This window comes from Melozone crissalis, unplaced genomic scaffold (genome assembly GCF_028551555.1).
Source record: "Melozone crissalis strain CALT ecotype California unplaced genomic scaffold, PUWL_Pcris_2 ptg000004l_1, whole genome shotgun sequence".
Lineage (NCBI taxonomy): Eukaryota > Metazoa > Chordata > Aves > Passeriformes > Passerellidae > Melozone > Melozone crissalis.
Window position 1 is genome coordinate 27,177,297 of NW_026535782.1, and position 20,955 is coordinate 27,198,251.

The following is a 20,955-nucleotide window of genomic DNA, read 5'->3' on the forward strand; positions in this document are numbered from 1 at the left end:
AGAAACAAACTTAAAATGTATGGAAATTGCAATGCAATTGATAGTGGCAAAAGTGGAAAAATACTTGGAAGGATTGGCAGGGAATGAGATTAGTAACAATTTCAGGAGCTTTGTGTTTTAATGCAGTTCTCTTTCAGGGCCTATAATCGTTCTGCCTAGAGTGTGCATTTTCATAAGAAAGTTATACAGTATGCTGAAAGAACAAAAAGTTTCAAATACAAAATGTACCCTTTACTGTGTCACCTATGAATTTGCACATGAACGGATTTATCAAATAAGACAATACATCATAAATTAATTTTGCTTAGAGACAAAAGTGTGTTTTTATACTATTTCACACAGTGTGCAAATATGTGTCTGAAAAATGTCCAAATGTAAGTTAGTTTACATCCCTTTACAATTTGGAATTATGTCACAAGGAAACTAATTTTACTGTTGATGACTGTAGTATAATTTTCATTATGATTCTGTTTGTATTTAGGCTTTTTATAGAATAATTGAATGACTGTGGTAGGTGTTCTATACTTTCCTGATTTTCATCTTAGCTTCATCTAGAAGCTTTATTTTACTGCATCTCCACTTCACAATGTATAATAATTTTTATATGTCAATTCTAGCTTTTGAAGTGAGGCCTTTTAACTAGATTAATTCCATGCATAAAATCATGTGCATTTTCTAGAAGGGGAGGATTATGGTTTCTTACCCAATAACTCATTTCATTGAACATGCTGTTTTGTAATATTGATGGTTTATGAGCTCAGGGGTGGGCATTTTGGTTTTGTTTTTTTTGTATGCAGCTGGTTATTTAATTGGTGTAAAATATTTGCTTTGTTGGCCTAGTTCTCAATTTCTTTGGCTTTTTTATAGCATCTTTCAGTGAGCTTTCAGTAGTCATTTGGCTCACTGATAAACTGTACTATCAGACGATTTAATGTCTCTACACAGGGAGAATTTGTTTTTACTTGGGTAGCCATGTTAACAGTGTCATTGTCATTCAAAAGTAGCATCTTGTCTCTAAGATATTGAGATATTGCTGCCATCAGAAGTGTGGTCCTACCTCCTTGGGCTCTCCAAGTGCTGCTGGAGGCAAAAGATCACAACCAATCAGAAATTATGAAATATGAAAGACTGAATAAAATTTCATTTATTTTGCAGTATTGTATTTGAGTTTATATTTCACAAATTATTTACATCAGTAATAATTTTCACTGGCAGATAATAACCTGTATTTATATATGTATACAAGGTTTTCATTGTTTTATGATACTGAGATTTGGAAATACTTTCTTGTAATATGGGACTGTTGTGGGTGCTATATTAGAAGGTGGTGTAACGAGGAAGACTAATAACACTACTAAAAAACTGCCAGAGTCTAGTATTTTTATCTGTTATTTCTTGACTTGTTTTACTACTGGTTTTTACGTCAGTATAACACTTCTTTTGAGGCTGTGTGGGTCAGAAGTTGTTAATAAATAGTGCAGCACAGATGGCAGATACCAGAAATAAAGTAGTGTAAATACAAAATTATGCTGATGTTTGCATCTGTGAGAATCCCACCATTTATCAGGCCAGATACTTCTCACAAACTTGCTTATTCTAACACATTTTGCTTCTAGGAGTTGACTTTGTAGTGCTTTATCAATATACTTTAGCTAGGCTTGCTTCATGTTTAAAAAGTAGCTTTGGGCTATAACTGTGTTACGTAGCAGCCTTCACAGAATTGTTTTCTGAGTTTTCTGGGTGCCACCCTGCTGACGTGTGCTGCCGTGGCAGTGCTGGCCCAGGCAGCTGTCCCCAGGCTGAGCTGGGGCTTTGCAGGGCCTCCTCCCACTGCCCCTCTGCTCCTGTGTTCTGCACCCTCCCGAGACGGCTGTAAAGTGCAGTGTTTTCTTCACACTTCTGGCAAATTTGAACATTTCTTGGTGCTGGTGTTTTTTTAGATTTGTTGACAATCTGAAATTAATTTCCTGCAGTAAACTGATCAAGAGTAATGAAAGTAGTTACAGAAAAATCTCTCAGTACTAGGGATAGGGAATTGTCTGAGAGCCCCTTGCAGCTTATTGGTGCTTGGTGTGGACCAGTCCAGCAAAATTGGGCAGAATTGATAATTTGGATCATCAGTTGGTTTGAGTTTAGATGCATAATCTTCCACAATCAAAATTGCAGTCACTGTTTGAGACGTGTGAGTAAAATGATGTCCATGTCTTGAGTGTCATCAACCTGCCAGTACTGAGTGTTGGTCTTTCCTGTATCCTGCAAAATAAAGTGCAGCCTTCATGTTACACAAGGTCTTTTTTGCCCAGTAGTCCCCCTGTCCCATGGGAGAGGCAAGTCATAGGCCGTCTCTGTCTTGTAATAGCAACGTTGGGAAGGCTAATAGAAAAAAAAATCTGCCTAGTTCAGTGACACAACTTTGGAATAGAAGCAGAAATCCCATGCTGGGTTTTGTGGCTGTTAACCACTTACAAATTGATCTAGGTTGTTGCAAATGTAATTCTGAGTGGGTTTTCCCTAAGATTGTAACGTAATTGGGTAAAGCGTAATAGGTCTTAGCAACTGGAAGAGGCTTTAGTCACCTTGAGGCTTAGTCTGCTTTGGTTTTTATTAAGGTTATGACTTTTGGCCATTGTAGACAAAAAGAAATTCAAGTGACTACCAGTCACAGTTGCCAGTATGCTCTTGTAGAGTTGTTATATATTCTGTGTGGCATAATAATAATATATATATTATGTGTGGCAAGTAGCCCAGTCAGATGAAATAATGATTGCAAAGTGCCAGAAGAAATGTTTTTAGTACTACTAATACCATTCATCTTGAATCTTCATTATCTTTGCTGGACCAAGCTTGAGTAGACTATAATAGTGACTCAGAGGCTTTGAATGCAAGTCAAGGTTCTGGTAATAGAGGTTAAGGTTTTGCTGAATTTAATTTTTGTTGCTGATCTAAATTGTATGGAAATAATAAAAAACCAAGACAATTTTAAACTGATCCTTACTTAGATATGACAGAAAAAGATGTTTAATAAAGTAGAGATGAAATGAGATATCCATGCAGCATATTCCTGGTCCATAAGATTTGAGAAATGCTGCATTTAATCTGCCTGGAACAGATCCACAGGATTTTTATTGATTTATTTCTTGAGGCTTGTTATCTTTGATGTTCTAAGTATGTTATGACATTAAATTATCAGACTTACTGAATTCAACACTTGGCCTTTATTATGATTTTCTATAAAGGTTTCTCTACAAGTCATTTTGCAATTAACTTTTCATGTAAAAGTAAGTGGCACAATAGATGTGACCTACTTTGCAATGTTTCAAAAGAAAATCCTCTTTCTAATAAGCAGTGTTCAATATAAATTTTATTTGCTACTGCTTTTAATTGAATTTTAAAAATCAAGTAGTACTCATTGTACAAGAGGTGGGATTCTTTTTTCTCTCTTTAAAGTAATCTATTGCTTCTTAGGAGTTTTCTAATTATTGGGATTTTTACCCCAAGTTAACATTAAAAATAAAAGACTTTATGCTGAGGTCTGTACCGTGTTCTGCTTATTACATCATATGCCACCACAGCAATTTTTTAATTCCCTGAGCAGCTGTGCTTATGGGATATTCCTTTTTGGCTTAGCTGTTTTGCTTATCTGTCCCAAAGCTGGTGGTACTTTTTGATTGATGTTTCTAGCTCAGTGTCTGGTGTGTTGACTTTTATTTTTGAACTTGTGTGCCTTTATCATTGTCTCAGAAGGTGTCTTATGACTTTCTGCCTCTTATTTTTTCCTATAGAATAACAATATTTCACACCTTGCAACATGTTGCTAGGATTTTCCAACTTGTCAAACTTGAATGTTGTTTTTTGAACCTCACCATTTCACTTTGTCTTTCCTTTCTTAAAAACTACTATGTCAGCTTGTTTTATCAGTGTTTAATGAACATCAAGCTAACATTTGTTATCTTGGGGTGGTGGGGAAAGTGTGCTTTTGAAATCTTGTCTCCCATGTGTCCCTACTTCAGCATTCTCTGGTTCGTGTTGTAAAGCATTATTAAGTGTGAGTGAATTTTATTCCTTCTGAATGAAAACAGGTTGGAAGAGATGCTGCAGCACTGCGCTGGACATGTGCCACTCACTAATGGACATCTAGTCCATGGCATCAAGTGGTTTAGTTTAGGAAAGCATACAGCAGCTGGTAGGCCCCCAGAACCAACTTTTTTTTTTTTTTACAAATTTATTTCCCTCCGTCTGCATCACTTGCTGATGTAGATATGGCCTGTGAACCTGAGCTGAAGCCACTGGGTGTTACTTAAAGTGGGTTTCTGTTCACAGTTAGTTCTTCACTGAGAAAGATCTTGCTTGTCTTGCTATTTCAAACTTCTTTGTATGTGTGGATGGTTGTTCCTGTAGTTGCTTACTGTCAAATACCTGCACTTTTTTCTCAATATGTGTAAAATGTATGCTGAGTTAGATTCTGATATATTTTCTGATGCTCTACGGTAATTGCCTGCTGTAATTTCTTTTATCATGTCTTTTGTATATATACAAAAAACCCCATAAATACTTTGTGACTTACAGATATGAATGCTACTTTTGATACTTAGTGACTTACCCTGCCTGTCTTCTTTCTCATTTCTACCATCTGGATTTGGCCCCGGTATGGACAACTAGCAGATTTGGTTTATAAGTTTGTTTGAATTTTACATCTGCCTAGATTATATCAACAAAGCAGTTTGCAGTTATCACAGTAAAGTTATTTTGATTTGAAATCTTTACTCTTAAGCTGAAAACCCTTGAAGTTGCCTTATGTCTAAGAATCCAGACATTTTTTTCCTTGAAACCATCCTGAAATTTAGTCCAAGTCCAGACTAATTGACTAAACAAGCAGCTATTTGCCCTTGTGTTACTAAGTAGAAATAGCGTGTTCTGTTGTGGATGGAGGGATTAGGTCAGCTAATAACTTCTTGCTGCAGGGGGACAGTCAGCTGTACCTAGTGTTGGTGAACAGCTGATCAGCAAAAGCAGGGATGTATGTTCCAATATTTAACTTCCTTTAAGATTACAAAGGGGTTTTTTCCCAAGTGTTTAAGTATATGTCCTGTTTCTCAAAGTTATTAATACCTTACATTTCTTTGGAAGCATGGAGAACAGCTTATTCTTTTCCTCTTCGAACAATGGCTGGAAATCTAGTGTCAAGTGCCTACATTAGTTTCCTTCTTTCTTGGTAATACCTGATTTCTCTAAAGTGGGCATGGTAGAGCAGGAAATATTGCTTCTGACATTTGTAGGTCCTGTTCATATCTATGTACAAGCATGAAGCCAGCTCTTAGGGCAATATATTATAATTTTAACATTAGAGTCTTACCTAAAGTTCATATCTGTTCGTATATACCTGCTGCTACCTAGCCAATCATATTGTGAATGACAATATGAAGCACCCCTTTGTTGAGCAGGAAAGGATATGGTTGTATGAGGTGTGTTTTGCAGTGGAAAAAGACCTCTGATTTAAGTAAATGAGTATTTCTTTTTTCTGTAACGATGCTCTTCTGGATGCATGGGTAGAAAACCTGAAAGCTTTTAGATCTTCTGTGGTCTTTGTTGCAAGTAAAATCTGTGTTTATACAGGTAAAGTCACACATTTTTATTGATGTGTAATATACTGCTACAGGTGTTACTGTGCAGATATTTTGGGGAGTTTCTAAAATTTTTCATGACTCTGAACAAGTTTTCGGTTGTTTTGGTTTTCTTGGCGTAACATTGTGTTGTCAACCTCCAGAGCAAGATAGCACAATATCTTTATGTCTTTAATAACCTCTTATTCTTCTTACATTTTAGATGCTGGCATCACCATCAACATCAGGTCAGCTGTCTCAGTTTGGGGCAAGTTTATACGGGCAACAAAGTAAGAATTCTTTTTGTTAATAATACGTTTATTTTATGCTAAATATATTACAGTTTGACACTCAGGAACATGCAGATGGCTTTGTTTTCTGGTGATTGTGTAAAAATGACAGTATGTCTCCTTACATACAATTATTTTAAGATATATTTTTGCTTTGCTTCATATGCATTTTTTGCAGTGTTTAGTGTATTTAGTATTTAGCAAAATATTATATTGTCACTTTATAACTGCTAAATATCCAAATGCAATCATACTATAAAAAATTTCTGTGACTTAACAGACTCTCTGAAGGAAAGCATAAAGAAAGCTGAGCTAAAATGAGCCTAGTTCAGAAAACTATGTAAGGAATAGAAGGAAATTATACATTAAACATAACTGATATTTCATGCTCTACAGGAGCACAGTAAATCTTGTGTACATGTTTGGCAACTTGCATTTGGCAAAGAGCTATGCCATTAAGATTATTGCTTTCTGCATCACTGTTTTTTTCTTTCCTTGACAATGTCATGTGTCTGCCACTCCTATGGACACTGTTGTAATAGAAGAGCTATAGAGTGACAGTCACAGTGTAATGCTCCCTCAAGGACCACCTAACTTAGGGCCAGCATTGAGAACTGAACCTCCTGGTAACTGAGAGGTGCAGTCAGGCAGTGTCTCAGAATACCTGAGTTAGATACTGTTCCACAAGTAAAACTGGTTGTGAATGTCATCTGTCCCGTGTCACTACAGTGCTTTTAAATGTGTTCTGCTGTCTTGCTAAGTGCATCTGAGTCAGATTCCAAGAAAAAGTGTCTTCAGAGTACTTTAGAGAATCTGAACTTTTTTATCTAGTCAAACTAAAAGCTTTGTTTGCTAGATGCATGGCCTTCCAACTTCTTTTGGCTTTCTTCAAATGGTTTAAAAAACACAGTGGCGTTTTGGGGTGGTTTTTTTGTTTGTTTTTGGTGGCGTTGGTTTTTTGGAAGGTTTTTTCCCCTCTCTGTGGTTGTTGAAGAGTGACCCTGTAGTATAAACTGCCATTTTATTATGCTGCTGAGATTTATATGAGCAGCTTCTAGCCTTTCTTAGAGTCATGTTTGGCTCTTGTCTTATAGGTGCTGATTTTGGCACTGTTGAACCTTTCAGACTTTACTGTATACAGATACTGAAAAAGTATATTCATTCTGCTTGTCACAGTCATTTGTTGTTTATTTTTTAAGGTCATCTTTTTAATCAACTTGGCTTTTCATTCAGTTGGTTGCTGTGCCTAGGATGTAATCTCTGTGACATGGAGACATACATGCCTACGACCTTGAAAGTAAATATTATCAGGTGTCAGTTTCTACCAGATCTTGAGAAAAAGGGTCAAGAAACTTTTTTGTTGAAGTCATAGTTAACAATTAAAATACTCTTTAGGAAAAACAAAGCTGATAGTGCCTATGCACTTTTAAGGATTGGTAGCTGTCAGTCATTAAGCAAGATGTCATATTGCAGCATCAATGTAACCTTGACCAGTAAACTTGATCAGTAGTAAGGAAATCTGCCATTTCATTGCATTCTGCCTTCAACATAACCCATATAGATCTTGTCTCAGTTAGAAAACTGGAAAAAGAAAGTGTAAGAAAAGAGGGTTTGAGGTTTTTTTTCTTCTTACAGTGAGTATTTCAACTGCCTCTCCTTGCTGGCAGTATGGTTCTACTTCACTGTAACAACCCTCATCAGTAAAAAAATCTAGCTTAAAGAAAGCCAGTAAGAAGAAATAACCATCAGTCTAAAAGTGGCTTTGCTAAAACGAATGCTTGCACAAAATTAGGTTGAATATCCTTATTGTGTTTTTTTTGGTGTGCTGTATCTAGTTTGGAAGCGTATGTATTTTTTCTATACCATTTTATTTTTAAAATCCCATGTAATTTTTAATCAACATGAAATATTATTTATAATACATATTTATGCTCATTGAAATTATTCTGATGCAGGAAATTGCCAAAATATTTACAGTGAACACTGATGCAATCAACATTTAATGAAATGTTAGGATGCTTCTTATAGCAAGTCACACTACCTCTTAATCTGAATGTATAGAGATAAATCTGAGTGTTATACACTTGAGTTTTATTGCAAACTCCCTGGATTTGCAAATTGTAGGGTAGGACACAGACTGCAGTTCTTACAGTGCAAAAATTGAATGACTGGGACATTTCTTCAGACTTTGTCCACGATGATACTTTGAGCATATGCTGTGTCTGTTCTTTGCATTCTTAGTATTTAACCACGTTATGCATTGTCATATTCAGCTCTTCTGCTGGGGTGTTCTACCATGGGAGAGTGCTAATCCATCAGAATTTTCTTTTGTTTGGTCTGCAAGATAAGATTTTGAGTTCTGTCAGTCTGCCTCAGCAGCCTTATGCCAAAGCAGTAGGAACTGTCACAGCCATCGTTTTTTATATGCTTTGTTATTATTGCCATCTTGCACTAAATGACTTTTCTTGTCTTTGAACATAATTCTGAAACTACTTAACACAGAAAAGTGACATGAGAATGATGAAAAACGTTTGGGCATTTTGAAACAGGGCAGTAACTGGTTATTTTCTGCCGTTCTCAGTTGTACCTCACTGAAGTGCTTGCTTTATTCGGTCACACACGATTGTTTCGATTTAACAATGGGATCAATAGCATTTTCTATACATTCTGTATGTTTTTAAATGCTGAAAGAGAGGTGTTAAAATTCTGCTTGCTTTCTTTTCTGATAAGGTCAAACTTGATCACAGACACTGAAGTACTGTTGCTATAAAGAAGCAACTTTATGTAAAGAGAGAATTGGCCTCAAATGTTGCTTTTGTTGTCCTAAAAGCAGTGTTATTGTTAATTAAAGATCCATCACTTTCATTTTTTTATCAGAGATTTGCTTAATTTTTAGCAAGACAAATCAGTGTTCTAAATACTGTTCAAATACTTATTTATTCAAGAGTAATTAGCATATTTCTTGAGTGCAGTTACTGATTTTCCTAAAATGCTGCCGCCTTCTGAGATAAATTGTAGAATTTCGTGTCCTTATTGAAAAACTCAAAATTCAATCCTTCATCTACAGTATATGTCTCAAAGGAAGCAAAGTTTTGTGACTTCAGAGAAATTCCTCAAAGAGCCATTCCAAAGTTAAACAGATATAGCCCTAAATTTGATAGTTGAGTTTCTTCTATCCAAACAAGGACGTAGTTTTTACACTGCACTTTCCTTCAGTCTTTACACTCCTTTTGTACGTTGTCAGCAAAAATTGTTTCCATCTATACCTGATGGAGAAGACCTTGTTCCTGATTGCTCTGTATCTCCACCCCTCTGAATTTTTTTTCAATAGGTGCACTAGGCCTTCCAATGAGGGGAATGAGCAACAATACCCCTCAGTTAAATCGCAGCTTATCACAAGGCACTCAGTTACCGAGCCACGTAACGCCAACAACAGGGGTACCAACAATGTCACTTCACACGCCTCCATCTCCGAGCAGGTATTTATCAATAGCTGATATTTCTGCCATTGTGTCTTTCTGCAGAGCTCTTGTTAAATGTTCTGCATATTTTGCCTCATACTTTACAGTCTGATAAATTTAAAAAGAGGAAAAGTAGTGTCTATGGACCACTTACTTTGTTAGGGAAATAATACCATAAAAAAAAGTAAGCGTTTACTGTAAGACAGTATTTTATTTTTGTATGTAAAGGACAAATTGCTGGCAAATTCTGCTTCAGAATGTAAGAGGTAGTTATTTGATTGTGCAGTTAAAACTTTGCTATGGTGTCATACACTGCATGAGAATATAAAGATAGTAGGTCTGAAGTGCTCATTAGAAAAGAGCTGTAACACCTTTTCATATGTATAATACTTAAGTATTTATGTAAACCTGATGAAGGACTTGATTAGCATGTAATAGGTCATTTGGTATTTCTGAAGAAATCCAGAACTGCATTAATTATAGAGAGTAATCCAAACACAGTGTTTGGTCACTAAGCACAAATTAAATTGCAACAGCTTGGAGTCCATCCTGCATTAGTAATGTAAATGAGTAGCCAAATACTGTTGTACAGATTCATCTCTGTGGATGGTTTTTCTTTTTCAGGGGGATATTGCCTATGAATCCTAGGAATATGATGAACCACTCCCAGGTTGGTCAGGGCATTGGAATTCCCAGCAGGACAAACAGCATGAGCAGTTCAGGGTTAGGCAGCCCTAACAGAAGCTCTCCAAGCATAATATGTATGCCAAAGCAGCAACCCTCTCGACAACCTTTTACTGTGAACAGGTAAGGCTCTTTAATTGAACCGTCCCTGTACAGCCAGAGACATGCTGCTCTGGAAATGTAATTTTTATCCATTAGAATAAATCTTGAAACCTGTGCCATGTACTCATGTCTGGGCAATAAACTTGGAAGCTCCTTGTAATATTCATGTAAGGTCTTTGAGGCCTTTAAGCTAAGTTCTTTTCCTGACTATTGAACTTCTGCTGCATCCACTTTAAAGTAAGTGATGTTGCTCATGTATTCCCAAGGTTATTTTTGAAACATACCTTAAATTTTCAGCATATGCATGTGTTTTAAAATTGTTCATCTGGGACTTTGGGAAGAAGTAAGGCAGAATTTAAAAATATGATAGTTATTCTAGAAGGGAAGTAAACTGATTAGGACACAGTAAGGATCTGGTATTTCTTTAAATAATGCAGAAAATAGTGGCTTGCCATTAATTTAAGGATTTAGTGCTCATTTGGATGCCAAAAGTTTCTCAATAGCTTTTTCTCTTTTTCTAACTTGGGGCAGGATACTAACATCACAAATCATTAGGCTTTTTAACAGTGTTACAGTCCTCTGTTTATGCTTCATTCATATTGATAAACTTGTAGTAAGCACTGACTTAGTTCTAATTATTTAATGTGCGTAGTCACAGCTTAGCATGGCTGGCTGCTTTTAAAGCTCAGTTCCATTACCTCATGATCTCTGTGCTCCCAGTGAAGTCCTTTTTCTTCCTTCAGGCCCTTCCTTAGAGGAGTGACTGTTAGATGGAGCATAAACAAGCTCATGGTGGTCAGGTGCCACCTCTAACCCCATCGCATATTTTACAAAATAGATAAAGGAAAGTGAAGACAAACATCACAGTTATCTGATATTTGATCAGATTGTTTCGTTTTGTAGTTTCACATTGATATATACATATAACAGATACTGTTCTCAAGCACAGCAAATAGTGATCCCCTAATAGCAGTTTGTGGTCATGAAGCATGAAAAGACTTTGTATCTTGCCTCTCATTACAGTAAATTTGCCTTTTCTGTCCTGTCTAGTGGCAAGTAGAGCTGATAATTTTAAAAGATAATATATTTTAAAGTATTTTTGAAATTTGAGATCACAAACAGATGAAATAGTAATATACTTAAAAACTGTGTGCAGAGGACAATGATATTGGATATTGATACATGTATAGAAAGTACTGTTCAAATAGTATTCAGCTGTAGGGTAGATAATGAAATCCCTGTGTGTAGGAACTTTTGAATTAAAAGGCTCATCTTTTACTCTTTGCATTGCTCACTTTCAATAAGCTACGAGTTTTACAAACTGAGAAGGAAATTTCTCTGAAACAATGACTGGCTCTTACTCCACAGTTTATTAACCTGTCGAAGTATAGTAGTATACATGTCCAATGGCTAATTAAGGTGTTTAACAAAATTTTGAAATTACTCTTGGGGAAAAGAATTTATGGCATTTGCTTGTCAGGTGCATGAATTATGTGACTTGCAAAGAAGCATTTTCTAAATAGTTTTTTAGTTGGAGCAATGAAAGTTTTTAGGCTAGATTTTTGAATGTGAAGCTTTTGAAGGTGTTTCAAATTAGAGTTAAATGCTTCAGATTTGTAACTGTAAAAAGTTTGCATTCGTAAAATTTCCACTAGGGAACCTTTTCATATTTTTATTTATGGAAACTTCCAAAATATCACCTTCTATCCTGTTTCAGGGAGAAGTGGATGTTGTGATTTTCCACAGGGCAGACATTCAGAATTTCACTTAGCAGGGGGCCTAACTTTGGACTTCTCAACAGGATGAAATGGATTATTTGTGAAGTTGTCTGTGCAACCACAGTAGTCCTACATGATACTTAGATTTTTTCAAACATTTTTGCTTGACTTTATGAACCTTTAGCTCATGTCCTTGTATGACAGAGACCATCCTTCTGCTCACAGTAATGCCATGTGTACATGGCCATGATTGCACACCATAACTGTTCAGCTTATAAATGAGTCGTGACAAACTTGGTCTTTGTCATGACCCAGCTTCCCACCTGCCTGTGTATGGATTGCAGCCTGACTTTTAACTACTGCATTTAATGCGGCTTGATTTTTGTGTATGAAATTATTGAGTAATGATCATGTTAGTCATAACTTGTTTGTTGAGAGATGTCTTAGTACACAATGGCTATTAAAAAACTAAGTTGTTTTGAAGTCATTCCAGTTGACCTGATTAAGCAGTGCCTGATACTGCTGCTCATTGTTTTCAGAAAATAATTAAAAACCAAGTTTAGGCTAATATGGGTTGTTTAGGCTTGAAATAATTTCAATTTTTTTTCTCCCCTTAATTTTTTCCACTAGAAATACAAAGTATATATATCCTTTTGTCTGACTTTCTGGATTTTTTTCACAGTATGTCTGGATTTGGGATGAACAGAAATCAGGCATTTGGAATGAATAACTCCTTATCAAGTAACATTTTTAATGGAACGGGTGAGTTTACTCTCTTTAATGTTGACCTTAAACTACAGCAGAGTTTTTTTTTAAATAAGACTAATTAATAATATTTTGTTCTGTTGCAGTGCAACGTTCTAACAATTTTCAGATGTTCCATAGAAACCCTGCTCCAAAAGCAGTGCTAGGTAACTGGTACTGCTTTATAGCAGTGGATTTTAAAACTTTCAAAGACAAAGTGAAAGTAGTTCTGTTGTATATTTGCTGTATGTCACCTCCCTGTAGATTATACTTATTCAGTTAGAAATACAAAACAGCTCTTGAACTTGAAAAGGGTATTGGAGAAGATTTATCCATATTCTATGAAAACATTAGGCATGTAAAAGCAGTGTGAAAGCATTTTTTTTTTAATCTCAAACTCCTTTTGAGCAGCTGAATTGTCATGTAATCCTTTCAGTTAGTTGTTTAAGTTGTGATTTCTCTCTGGAAATTACTTCTTCACCTGAATTTAATGAACTAGAGAGGGGAAAATATCTTTGTCCGTAAATGATTTAGGTTGATGTGTGCTGTTGTTTCTGTATGTGGCTGCGTATATGAAGCAACCTGAGGTGCTGGTGATGTCACAAGAGTGGAATGGTTTGGGCATTCCCTAGGACATTGTGACATTTTTATAGAGCTGCAGCTCTGGCCTCACCTCTGTAGCATTTCCTGCTGCAAATCAAAAAGTGTTCCCATGTAATTTGCACTGCATTGGCTTTTCAGCTGCTTCAGCTTTATCTTACCTTATCTAAGGACAATAGAGCTCTTTGATGCTGCTGCTAATATGGGTTATTCTCTCAAATTTCTTCTTGATAATTCTTCAAACTTAAAACAGATTTAAGACAAATTTCAATACCTATTCTAGAACTGGAATTTTGGTAGTTTGCCTGTATTCTGCATGTACAGACTTTAATTCAAGTGGAGTAGGCTTTACTAAATGCTACTTATCTGTCGTTTGAAAGCAAACTTCAAACATCCTGATGCTCTTTAGGGTCATCTTGTAACACAAAGGCTGTAGTTATATGTAATAATTACTTGAATGAGAAAAAATATCAACTTGAAAGAAAATACTTCCTACATTTATCTTGCTCATAATGAAGTCTCTGACAAAAATACATAAGGGAGTTAAGAATACCTGTTTTTGTTGTAGATGGAAGTGAAAATGTGACAGGACTGGACCTCTCAGATTTTCCAGCACTAGCAGACAGAAACAGAAGGGAAGGAAGTGGCAATCCAACTCCATTAATAAACCCTTTAGCTGGAAGGGCACCCTATGGTAAGACCAAACTTTTGAAAGCTCTCTGAATGAAATGAAATTTGCTTGATTCACCTGTAGCTGTTCATAAGATTATAGACAGTCTTTTCAAAAATGCCAGACATGTGAGCTGCTAAGACTCATTTTTAAAAATGAATAATTGATACCTGTGATTGGAGACTCCTGTTCATAAGTACTAGAACACGTGTGTTCTAGTTTTACTGTCAATAGGGATTGTTGGGGTTTTTGGTTTGTATAGTATGATTGCTCTGAGGCTGCTCACTCTAGAAATTTCTTAGGCAATAGGTTTTATTCAAATTACATATAGACAAGAGCTGTTGATGTCTGAGTAGCAACTTGCAGGAATAGTGTTTTATTAGTAGAGGTGTTACTGTGTAAAAAGTCATAAGCTGTAAACGTACTGTAAACTTTCACTGTTTATTTGATAGTATTTGCTGTTGTACTGTTCAGTGTCACCCTTATGATGAGTGTCAGATTTCAAAAAATAACCTGTAAGCATCAATTATTATCACTCAGATTCCAAGTATGTGTCATATAATTCTTGCTGTACAGGTTAAAAAAATAATAAAAGGAAAAACCTTTAGGTGGATACAAATCTTACTATTTGGGTCTTGAAAAAATTCAGGTAAGCTTAGCGTGAGGTACAAAACCTTCTTTTTGTTACTGCTTTAGTAGATTTTGTTACGCATGTTGCATCAGCTCTTGTGAAAAGTTGCTTTTATAACCATAAGTTATTTTTGTGACACTTGTCAAATTTTGAACCAAAAATAACTTAGTGTTTTCCAGCTATAAAACATTAGTGTTCTTCAGAGATAGCTCCAACTTCAGTTGGACAAAAGAGATACCACATTATCAAGAGAAAGTAGCTGCATGGATTTGGCATAACCAGGGCCCTCTGCATAAGATAGCTGTGAGAAAGAGTTAAGCAAATTAAACTGAATTGTTAAACATGGGGGAAAAGTGACTTCCCCACATAATGACACTCAAAACCAAGCATGAATGGAGACTTAGTACAGCTTGAGGCTTATGTATGATTTTGTCCAACATAAAATGGCTTGGATGGGAAGGAACCCTAAGGACAATCTAGTTCCAGCTCTGGAAAAAGAAGACAGTATGTGAAAAACTGATAGAAGATAGGAGGGAGATCCACACAGATGCACTTCCAGCAGGGAGCTTGAATTCAGTATTAAACAGCACTGCAGCATAAAAATGTCTGTAATTGTTCTTTTGCTTACACCATTTCCCAATTTTGGTGCTAGCATAGCTATTGCATGACTGCATGATAAACCACGAAATACAGTTCTCCAAAGAGCTACCCTGAGCATCTGCTTAGTGCAGCAGTTGAGTATGGAGGTAGAAGCAGTCAAAAAATGAAAATGTGAATACTTTGGATGTTGTCTTCCAGCACAAAATAAGGAGAGCACTTCTGGTTGTGGACAAGAAAGAGCAAGCTCAAAACAGAGCAGAGACCTACTTTCCTCATGCTTAATTATTCAGGAAAATTGTACTTCAAATAGCTTTTAGATGGAATAAGAATATCCATTAAAGTTAATTCATTATCAATTTTATTCATCCAGTGGAAGAAATTGTAATAACTCTGGATGAAAAGGCTGAACAGCAGAAACAATTAACTCAATGTTGGTTTATTTCCTTAAATAAAGAAACATTGATCTCTAATTCCAGAACACTGAAGAAAGTCATGTGTTGTCATCTACGGAACCATTTTAGTCCTATCCATCTACTAAGAATCTTCAAAAACCAGGACCTAGACTTCCTTCTGTCTTCTGTTCTTCTAGTGCAGTGTCCTTTGCAACCAAATCACTGAATTATGTCTCAGCAAAGTCTAGTCACCCTTGGATGTGTGATGTGGTGGCTTGTTTGGTTTGGTTTGAACTGGCATTAAAAACAAGTTCCTGTTCAGTTGTCAGAATCCATGTTCCTATGTGACTGGGCTGCTTTTTTAAAGTTAGGATCAGAGCACTGAGAGTTACAGGCTAAATGTTTTCAGTTTTTACACTGAAAGTAGGAGTCACCTTCATGTCACAGGCAAGTATTTAATTGTTAACATATTCTGCTGCAAGTTAGCTGGTTGTCCTTTGAGAATACATGCTTCTGAAGAGATTATGCAAAAAAAATTCTTCATGTACTTTGGGGATGGAGAAAAAATGTATTATACTTCTAAAAGCAGTACATCCTTATCAGTGGATTTACCCAAATACAGCTTTAACAATGCCTGTAAAGATGATTTGATTATTTAGATGTGCGAAACAGGTGCAGTGGATGTGCCTATGAACTTAACCCAGAGTGTGTCTCAGCTCACACTTAAATAAGAGGCTTTAGTCTAATATGTGTGGATGTTTTGAATGAATACGCTTTGTTTTGCTTTACCTGTTCCTTAAGTCATCGCTGTACAGCTTGCGCGTAATGAAAATGGACAGTAAGCAAGATCAGCAGAAGAAAGCGTTTTTACTTAGCAGTCATTTAATATTATTCTTGCTTTCATTTTGATGATAGTTGGGATGGTAACAAAACCAGCAAGTGAGCAGTCCCAGGACTTTTCAATACACAATGAAGATTTTCCAGCATTACCAGGCTCCAGCTACAAAGATCCAACATCGAGTAATGACGACAATAAATCTGTAAGCAAACCTTAAATCTTCTCTTATTTTCAGTGTTCATATTTCTTTTGGTGATTATATTTTGAAATGGTCAGTGATTATATTTGCAATAAGAGATTTTTTCAGTTTTTCCCTTCTAAATTAATGAGAGATTTTGTATAAGCAGCATTTAAAATGTGATTATGTAAATGGAATTTCTCAGTAAGGTTTTTGGTCCAAACAGTCGCCCTGCTTGGACACGTCAAAACTTATTTTTGAGAATTGGTAATATTTTTTAAGTTTATAATTTGTAATTTTTTTTCTATCAACTGTAGCTCATCTTTTTGCTACTGATGCCTCTCATCAGTAGTAGTTATCTACACATTTTAAGATTTTTCTTCAAAGTTGTCCAGTCCTTTAAAAGTTAGGTGGTACAATATCTCTTTAAGGTGAAATGCTTAATGGAGATGTGGAATCAGAGGGAACAAACTCTCTTAATAGAGAGCATTGATGACTATATTGTAGACTAGTGAGGTACATGATATCTTAAGTATTGGCATAATTACTGTCCATTAGATATATAGCTGAGAGCATAAGATTGTGGGCTGTTCTTCATTGTTTACTCTGAAAACTTTGTAATAAAAAAAAATGGTATTATATGCAAACAGTGAGCTAGTTTCTACTTACTGATTGGTTTATTACTTCTAATTGCAAATAATATGTTAATGACAGTGCCATAATTACTGAATAAGTAGTAGACATGACTACAAACTCATGTAAGAACTGAAAAATGAACTGCTCAAAAAGAGAGACATGAGGAAGTCTGGCCCCGCCCCCAAGTGTTGTGGGCAGTTTTATAATGAGGAAAATGTTCTGATAGGATTAGTACTGTGTACAGTAAGGAGAGGGGAGAGTAAATGTGATTAATTCTGTAACTGTAGACTTGTTATAAAGACTATGAAAGAGTTAGAAATTATACACATGGCAAATATATTTTGTCAGTAGGTAGATTCCTGGAGCATAGTCTGTTTTCTTGCCAGACACAGTGTGTCTGGCATAGTGTTTATATCAGATATAATGTTTATATGTCTTTCCTGATAGCTGCAAATGTGCCAGTTGTATGTTACTTGCACCTGAATTTGGCTTAAGTATTATCTGTTACTGTGTCATGGAGTGTTATGCAGGAGCAGGACTATGGGGAATATCCATGATGTGGTGAGCCAAGGAACCTCTAGTCACAGGCACTTGGGATATCGACTGTGTATTCCAACTCGAGTGTAAAATAATTTATTCTTGTAGACTGCAAACTTTTAGCCTATTAATGGTAGTTCTGTATGACAGGTATACTTTGGAAAATGATTCAATACTACATAAGGTTTGTCAGCAGAACTCAGGGGCTTCAGCTTGATGGCATTTATTGAAGTGACTTGATGTACTGGCTTAGAGTGCTTGACTGAAAAGATATGGGAAATAAATATTTCCATTTTGGTTTTTTTTCCATCATACCAACTCTGCAAATTATCTTTAATAGAATTTGAGTACATCAGGCAAAACATCATCCAGCACAGATGGGCCCAAGTTTCCTGGAGATAAAAGTTCAACTACGCAAAACAACAACCAGCAGAAAAAAGGGATCCAGGTGTTACCTGATGGTATGTGTCATTCCACTTTTTCTGCTTTAAAAGTTTTGACAGTCATTTAGATTACCTTGTTGATTCCTCTACTTCTTAAAAAGAGAAAATTAATTTGTTGTTCTTTCGCAGGTCGGGTTACCAACATTCCTCAAGGGATGGTGACGGACCAGTTTGGAATGATTGGCTTGTTAACATTCATCAGGGCAGCAGAGACAGATCCAGGAATGGTACATCTTGCATTAGGAAGTGATTTAACAACACTAGGTCTCAATCTCAACTCTCCTGAGTAAGTTTCTGGGATTTAATCCTGTCTTCACGTTTGGTTTTATTATGCTGTCATTCATAGTCCGTTCACTTGGTCCACTCAGCTATTAAACCCGCAAGCTGGTTTGCCAAATAACATTTGAAAATGTAATGACAATAAAATAAAATTTTCATAACAAAGAGAATTGTGCTTCAGGGCAAGCTTTCAGTAAACCTGGCTTTGTTTATTCTCCTAACTTCTTTAGGACTTTTTTCAAGGAATTGACAGTATATTGTTTATAAATGTAATGTATACATTCCTTTTCTAATAATAATATTCCTTGGGGATATTTACACTTAACTCTCAGCAGTTTGGGGATAAATTAGATTTATATAGTGTAATGATGAACAGAACACCTGTAGTGTTAGGCTGCACTGAAGATTAGTTTAAATGAAAGTAGTTGACTTCCAGTGACTCAGTTCACCTAAATAAACTAGTTTAGTCATCTAGGTTTGCAATAGAGGCAGTGGGGAGGAAAGTAGTTAGTGACTGCACAAATGCTAGAAGGAGTGCTTTAGACTTAGGGGAGATGAATAACCAGCCAACCCAGGGTACCTTTATTTTTACACTAATTACTGAAGGAACTCAGATCAGTTTAGACAAAACTAGTGTCTTTCAGATGACTGCAGTTGTGAAAAAAAAATTAATTTCTGGTGCTCTTTCAGATGAAAATCTCACACCTTTTTGTTTTATCACAGATTTATATAGTGTTAGCCTTATAGACAGAGTACTATATATATTTTAAGGTCTGCACATAATATATTAAAAAAAACAAAGACCAGACAGCGTACACACATAGTTTCCATCTTTCATAAATTTATATGGAGCTGTACGTAATCAGGGAAGCTTGATGAATGTGGATATCAAGCACAGGAAAAATGGCTCCTTATTATTCTGCTTTTCTTAGCAGCTATGCCGTAAATAACTGTATTTTTAGTATTTAATTACTGTACATAGTGTATTTAGATTCTTGGATGGAGAGGATAGGAGCTAACATTTGATGCAGACAGTTTATATACTATAAAGCTGGTTTTACTTCATGCTGCAAAAAAGCTTTGCAAGCAGCCCATGTAGACCTCAGTGTCTGGTCTGCCATCTCTCCTTATGTTAAATGTTCTTCCCTTGCTCTGTGGATTGTTGTTGGAAAAACTAAAACTATGTCACATATGAAAAGGCAAATGTTTCTGCCCTGTGTGGTAGCTTGGTTGGTAAAAATACCTATGTGACATAAAAACTTAGAAACTAATGTTCTTTTAGAAACAAAATTTTAGAATTTTGTATTTATTGCTAGTGGCTTAAATTATCCTTTCTAACTCCCGTATTGAGGAAGAGTAAAATCTTTACTGGTTAGTTTTAAATAGCAACCTGCCAGAACAAATTTTTCCTCCCCTTTTACGTTGTAGGCTAATAAATCAGAACCCACCAGGGTTGTGACAACTGTTCCTAGTTAAGTTGAAACCCTGCATAATAACACTGGATACCTGAAAAAGGTTGGGACCTCTGGCACCCAACCTGAAGGAAAGATAGATTTAGAAGAAAATTTTGACCCTGTAGTTTCCAATAGCAGTTTAAATGCAACATTGCTCTGCATATTAAAAAGAAAAATAATAAATGTGACTGCTTTAGGAAAGTTTCCTTTTATCTTCTCACCCCAGCTGAGGATTTGGTTGTGTGATATAGCTCTTAGGTTTGTGAAATTGATTATGGAAGGGTTGGTTGGTTGGTTGGTTGGTTTGGAGGCTAATTTTTATTAATTTATGCTTTTCTTTTTTCTTCAGAAATCTTTATCCCAAATTTGCATCCCCATGGGCATCATCACCTTGTCGACCTCAAGACATAGGTAAGAGAGAAATAACTATTAAATTCAGTATTAATATTTGCAAATTATATTCATTTACATGTCTTAATAGTTGCATCAATTCCGATTCTTTTTTAGACTTCCATGTTCCATCTGAATACTTAACTAACATTCACATTAGGGATAAGGTGAGTACGTGTGTGTGTGTGTGAGTGCATTTTTTGTTAATTTATTACCAGTAATTTTCTAAATTTCTTTTCAGATAGGTGTTCAAAGTCAGTGCATTTTGTGCATGTCCTCAATCTTTCTAGAAGCAGTGTTGAGTTAACAGGCTGATGTGACACACTGAGCACCCATTATATCCTACAAAAAGAGAATGGACATGCAAAAGAATAGCTAAAAAGCACAACGCGTGTTTAAGAGTTTGCCCTTCATGTGAAGTTGAATTTTTTTGTGATAGAGTTCAAATGGCAAATTAAATTGAGATATTTCTTCTTGAGATAAGATCAGAATTGTGTTCTCATTTATCTGTTGCATTCCATATCTACATGAAAAGGAATTTTTTGAGATATATTTTCTTTCAACTGTTTGAAGGGATCATTGAAAAATAGCATAAGAAATTTTAGTAGTGTTACTTAATAGGGTGTGAAGGGAACATATACATGCAGAAGTTGTGGTTTTGATTTTTTTGAAATAAAATATGTAGATGGGAATACGCACTTAACAGGG

The 20,955-nt window shown here is 35.8% G+C and overlaps 1 protein-coding gene across 1 annotated transcript in view; it reads left to right on the forward strand.

The window, feature by feature from the left end:
* CNOT2 (CCR4-NOT transcription complex subunit 2) overlaps positions 1-20,955 on the forward strand; it is an 84,284-nt gene that overhangs the window by 54,931 nt on the left and 8,398 nt on the right. Inside the window, exons 3-12 of the mRNA XM_054278028.1 lie at positions 5,824-5,890; positions 9,222-9,369; positions 9,976-10,158; positions 12,538-12,617; positions 13,768-13,893; positions 16,408-16,532; positions 18,022-18,142; positions 18,254-18,410; positions 20,207-20,268; positions 20,365-20,414. Of these exons, the coding sequence (XP_054134003.1) occupies positions 5,824-5,890; positions 9,222-9,369; positions 9,976-10,158; positions 12,538-12,617; positions 13,768-13,893; positions 16,408-16,532; positions 18,022-18,142; positions 18,254-18,410; positions 20,207-20,268; positions 20,365-20,414 (1,119 nt within the window). The remainder of the gene's footprint in view (positions 1-5,823; positions 5,891-9,221; positions 9,370-9,975; positions 10,159-12,537; positions 12,618-13,767; positions 13,894-16,407; positions 16,533-18,021; positions 18,143-18,253; positions 18,411-20,206; positions 20,269-20,364; positions 20,415-20,955) is intronic.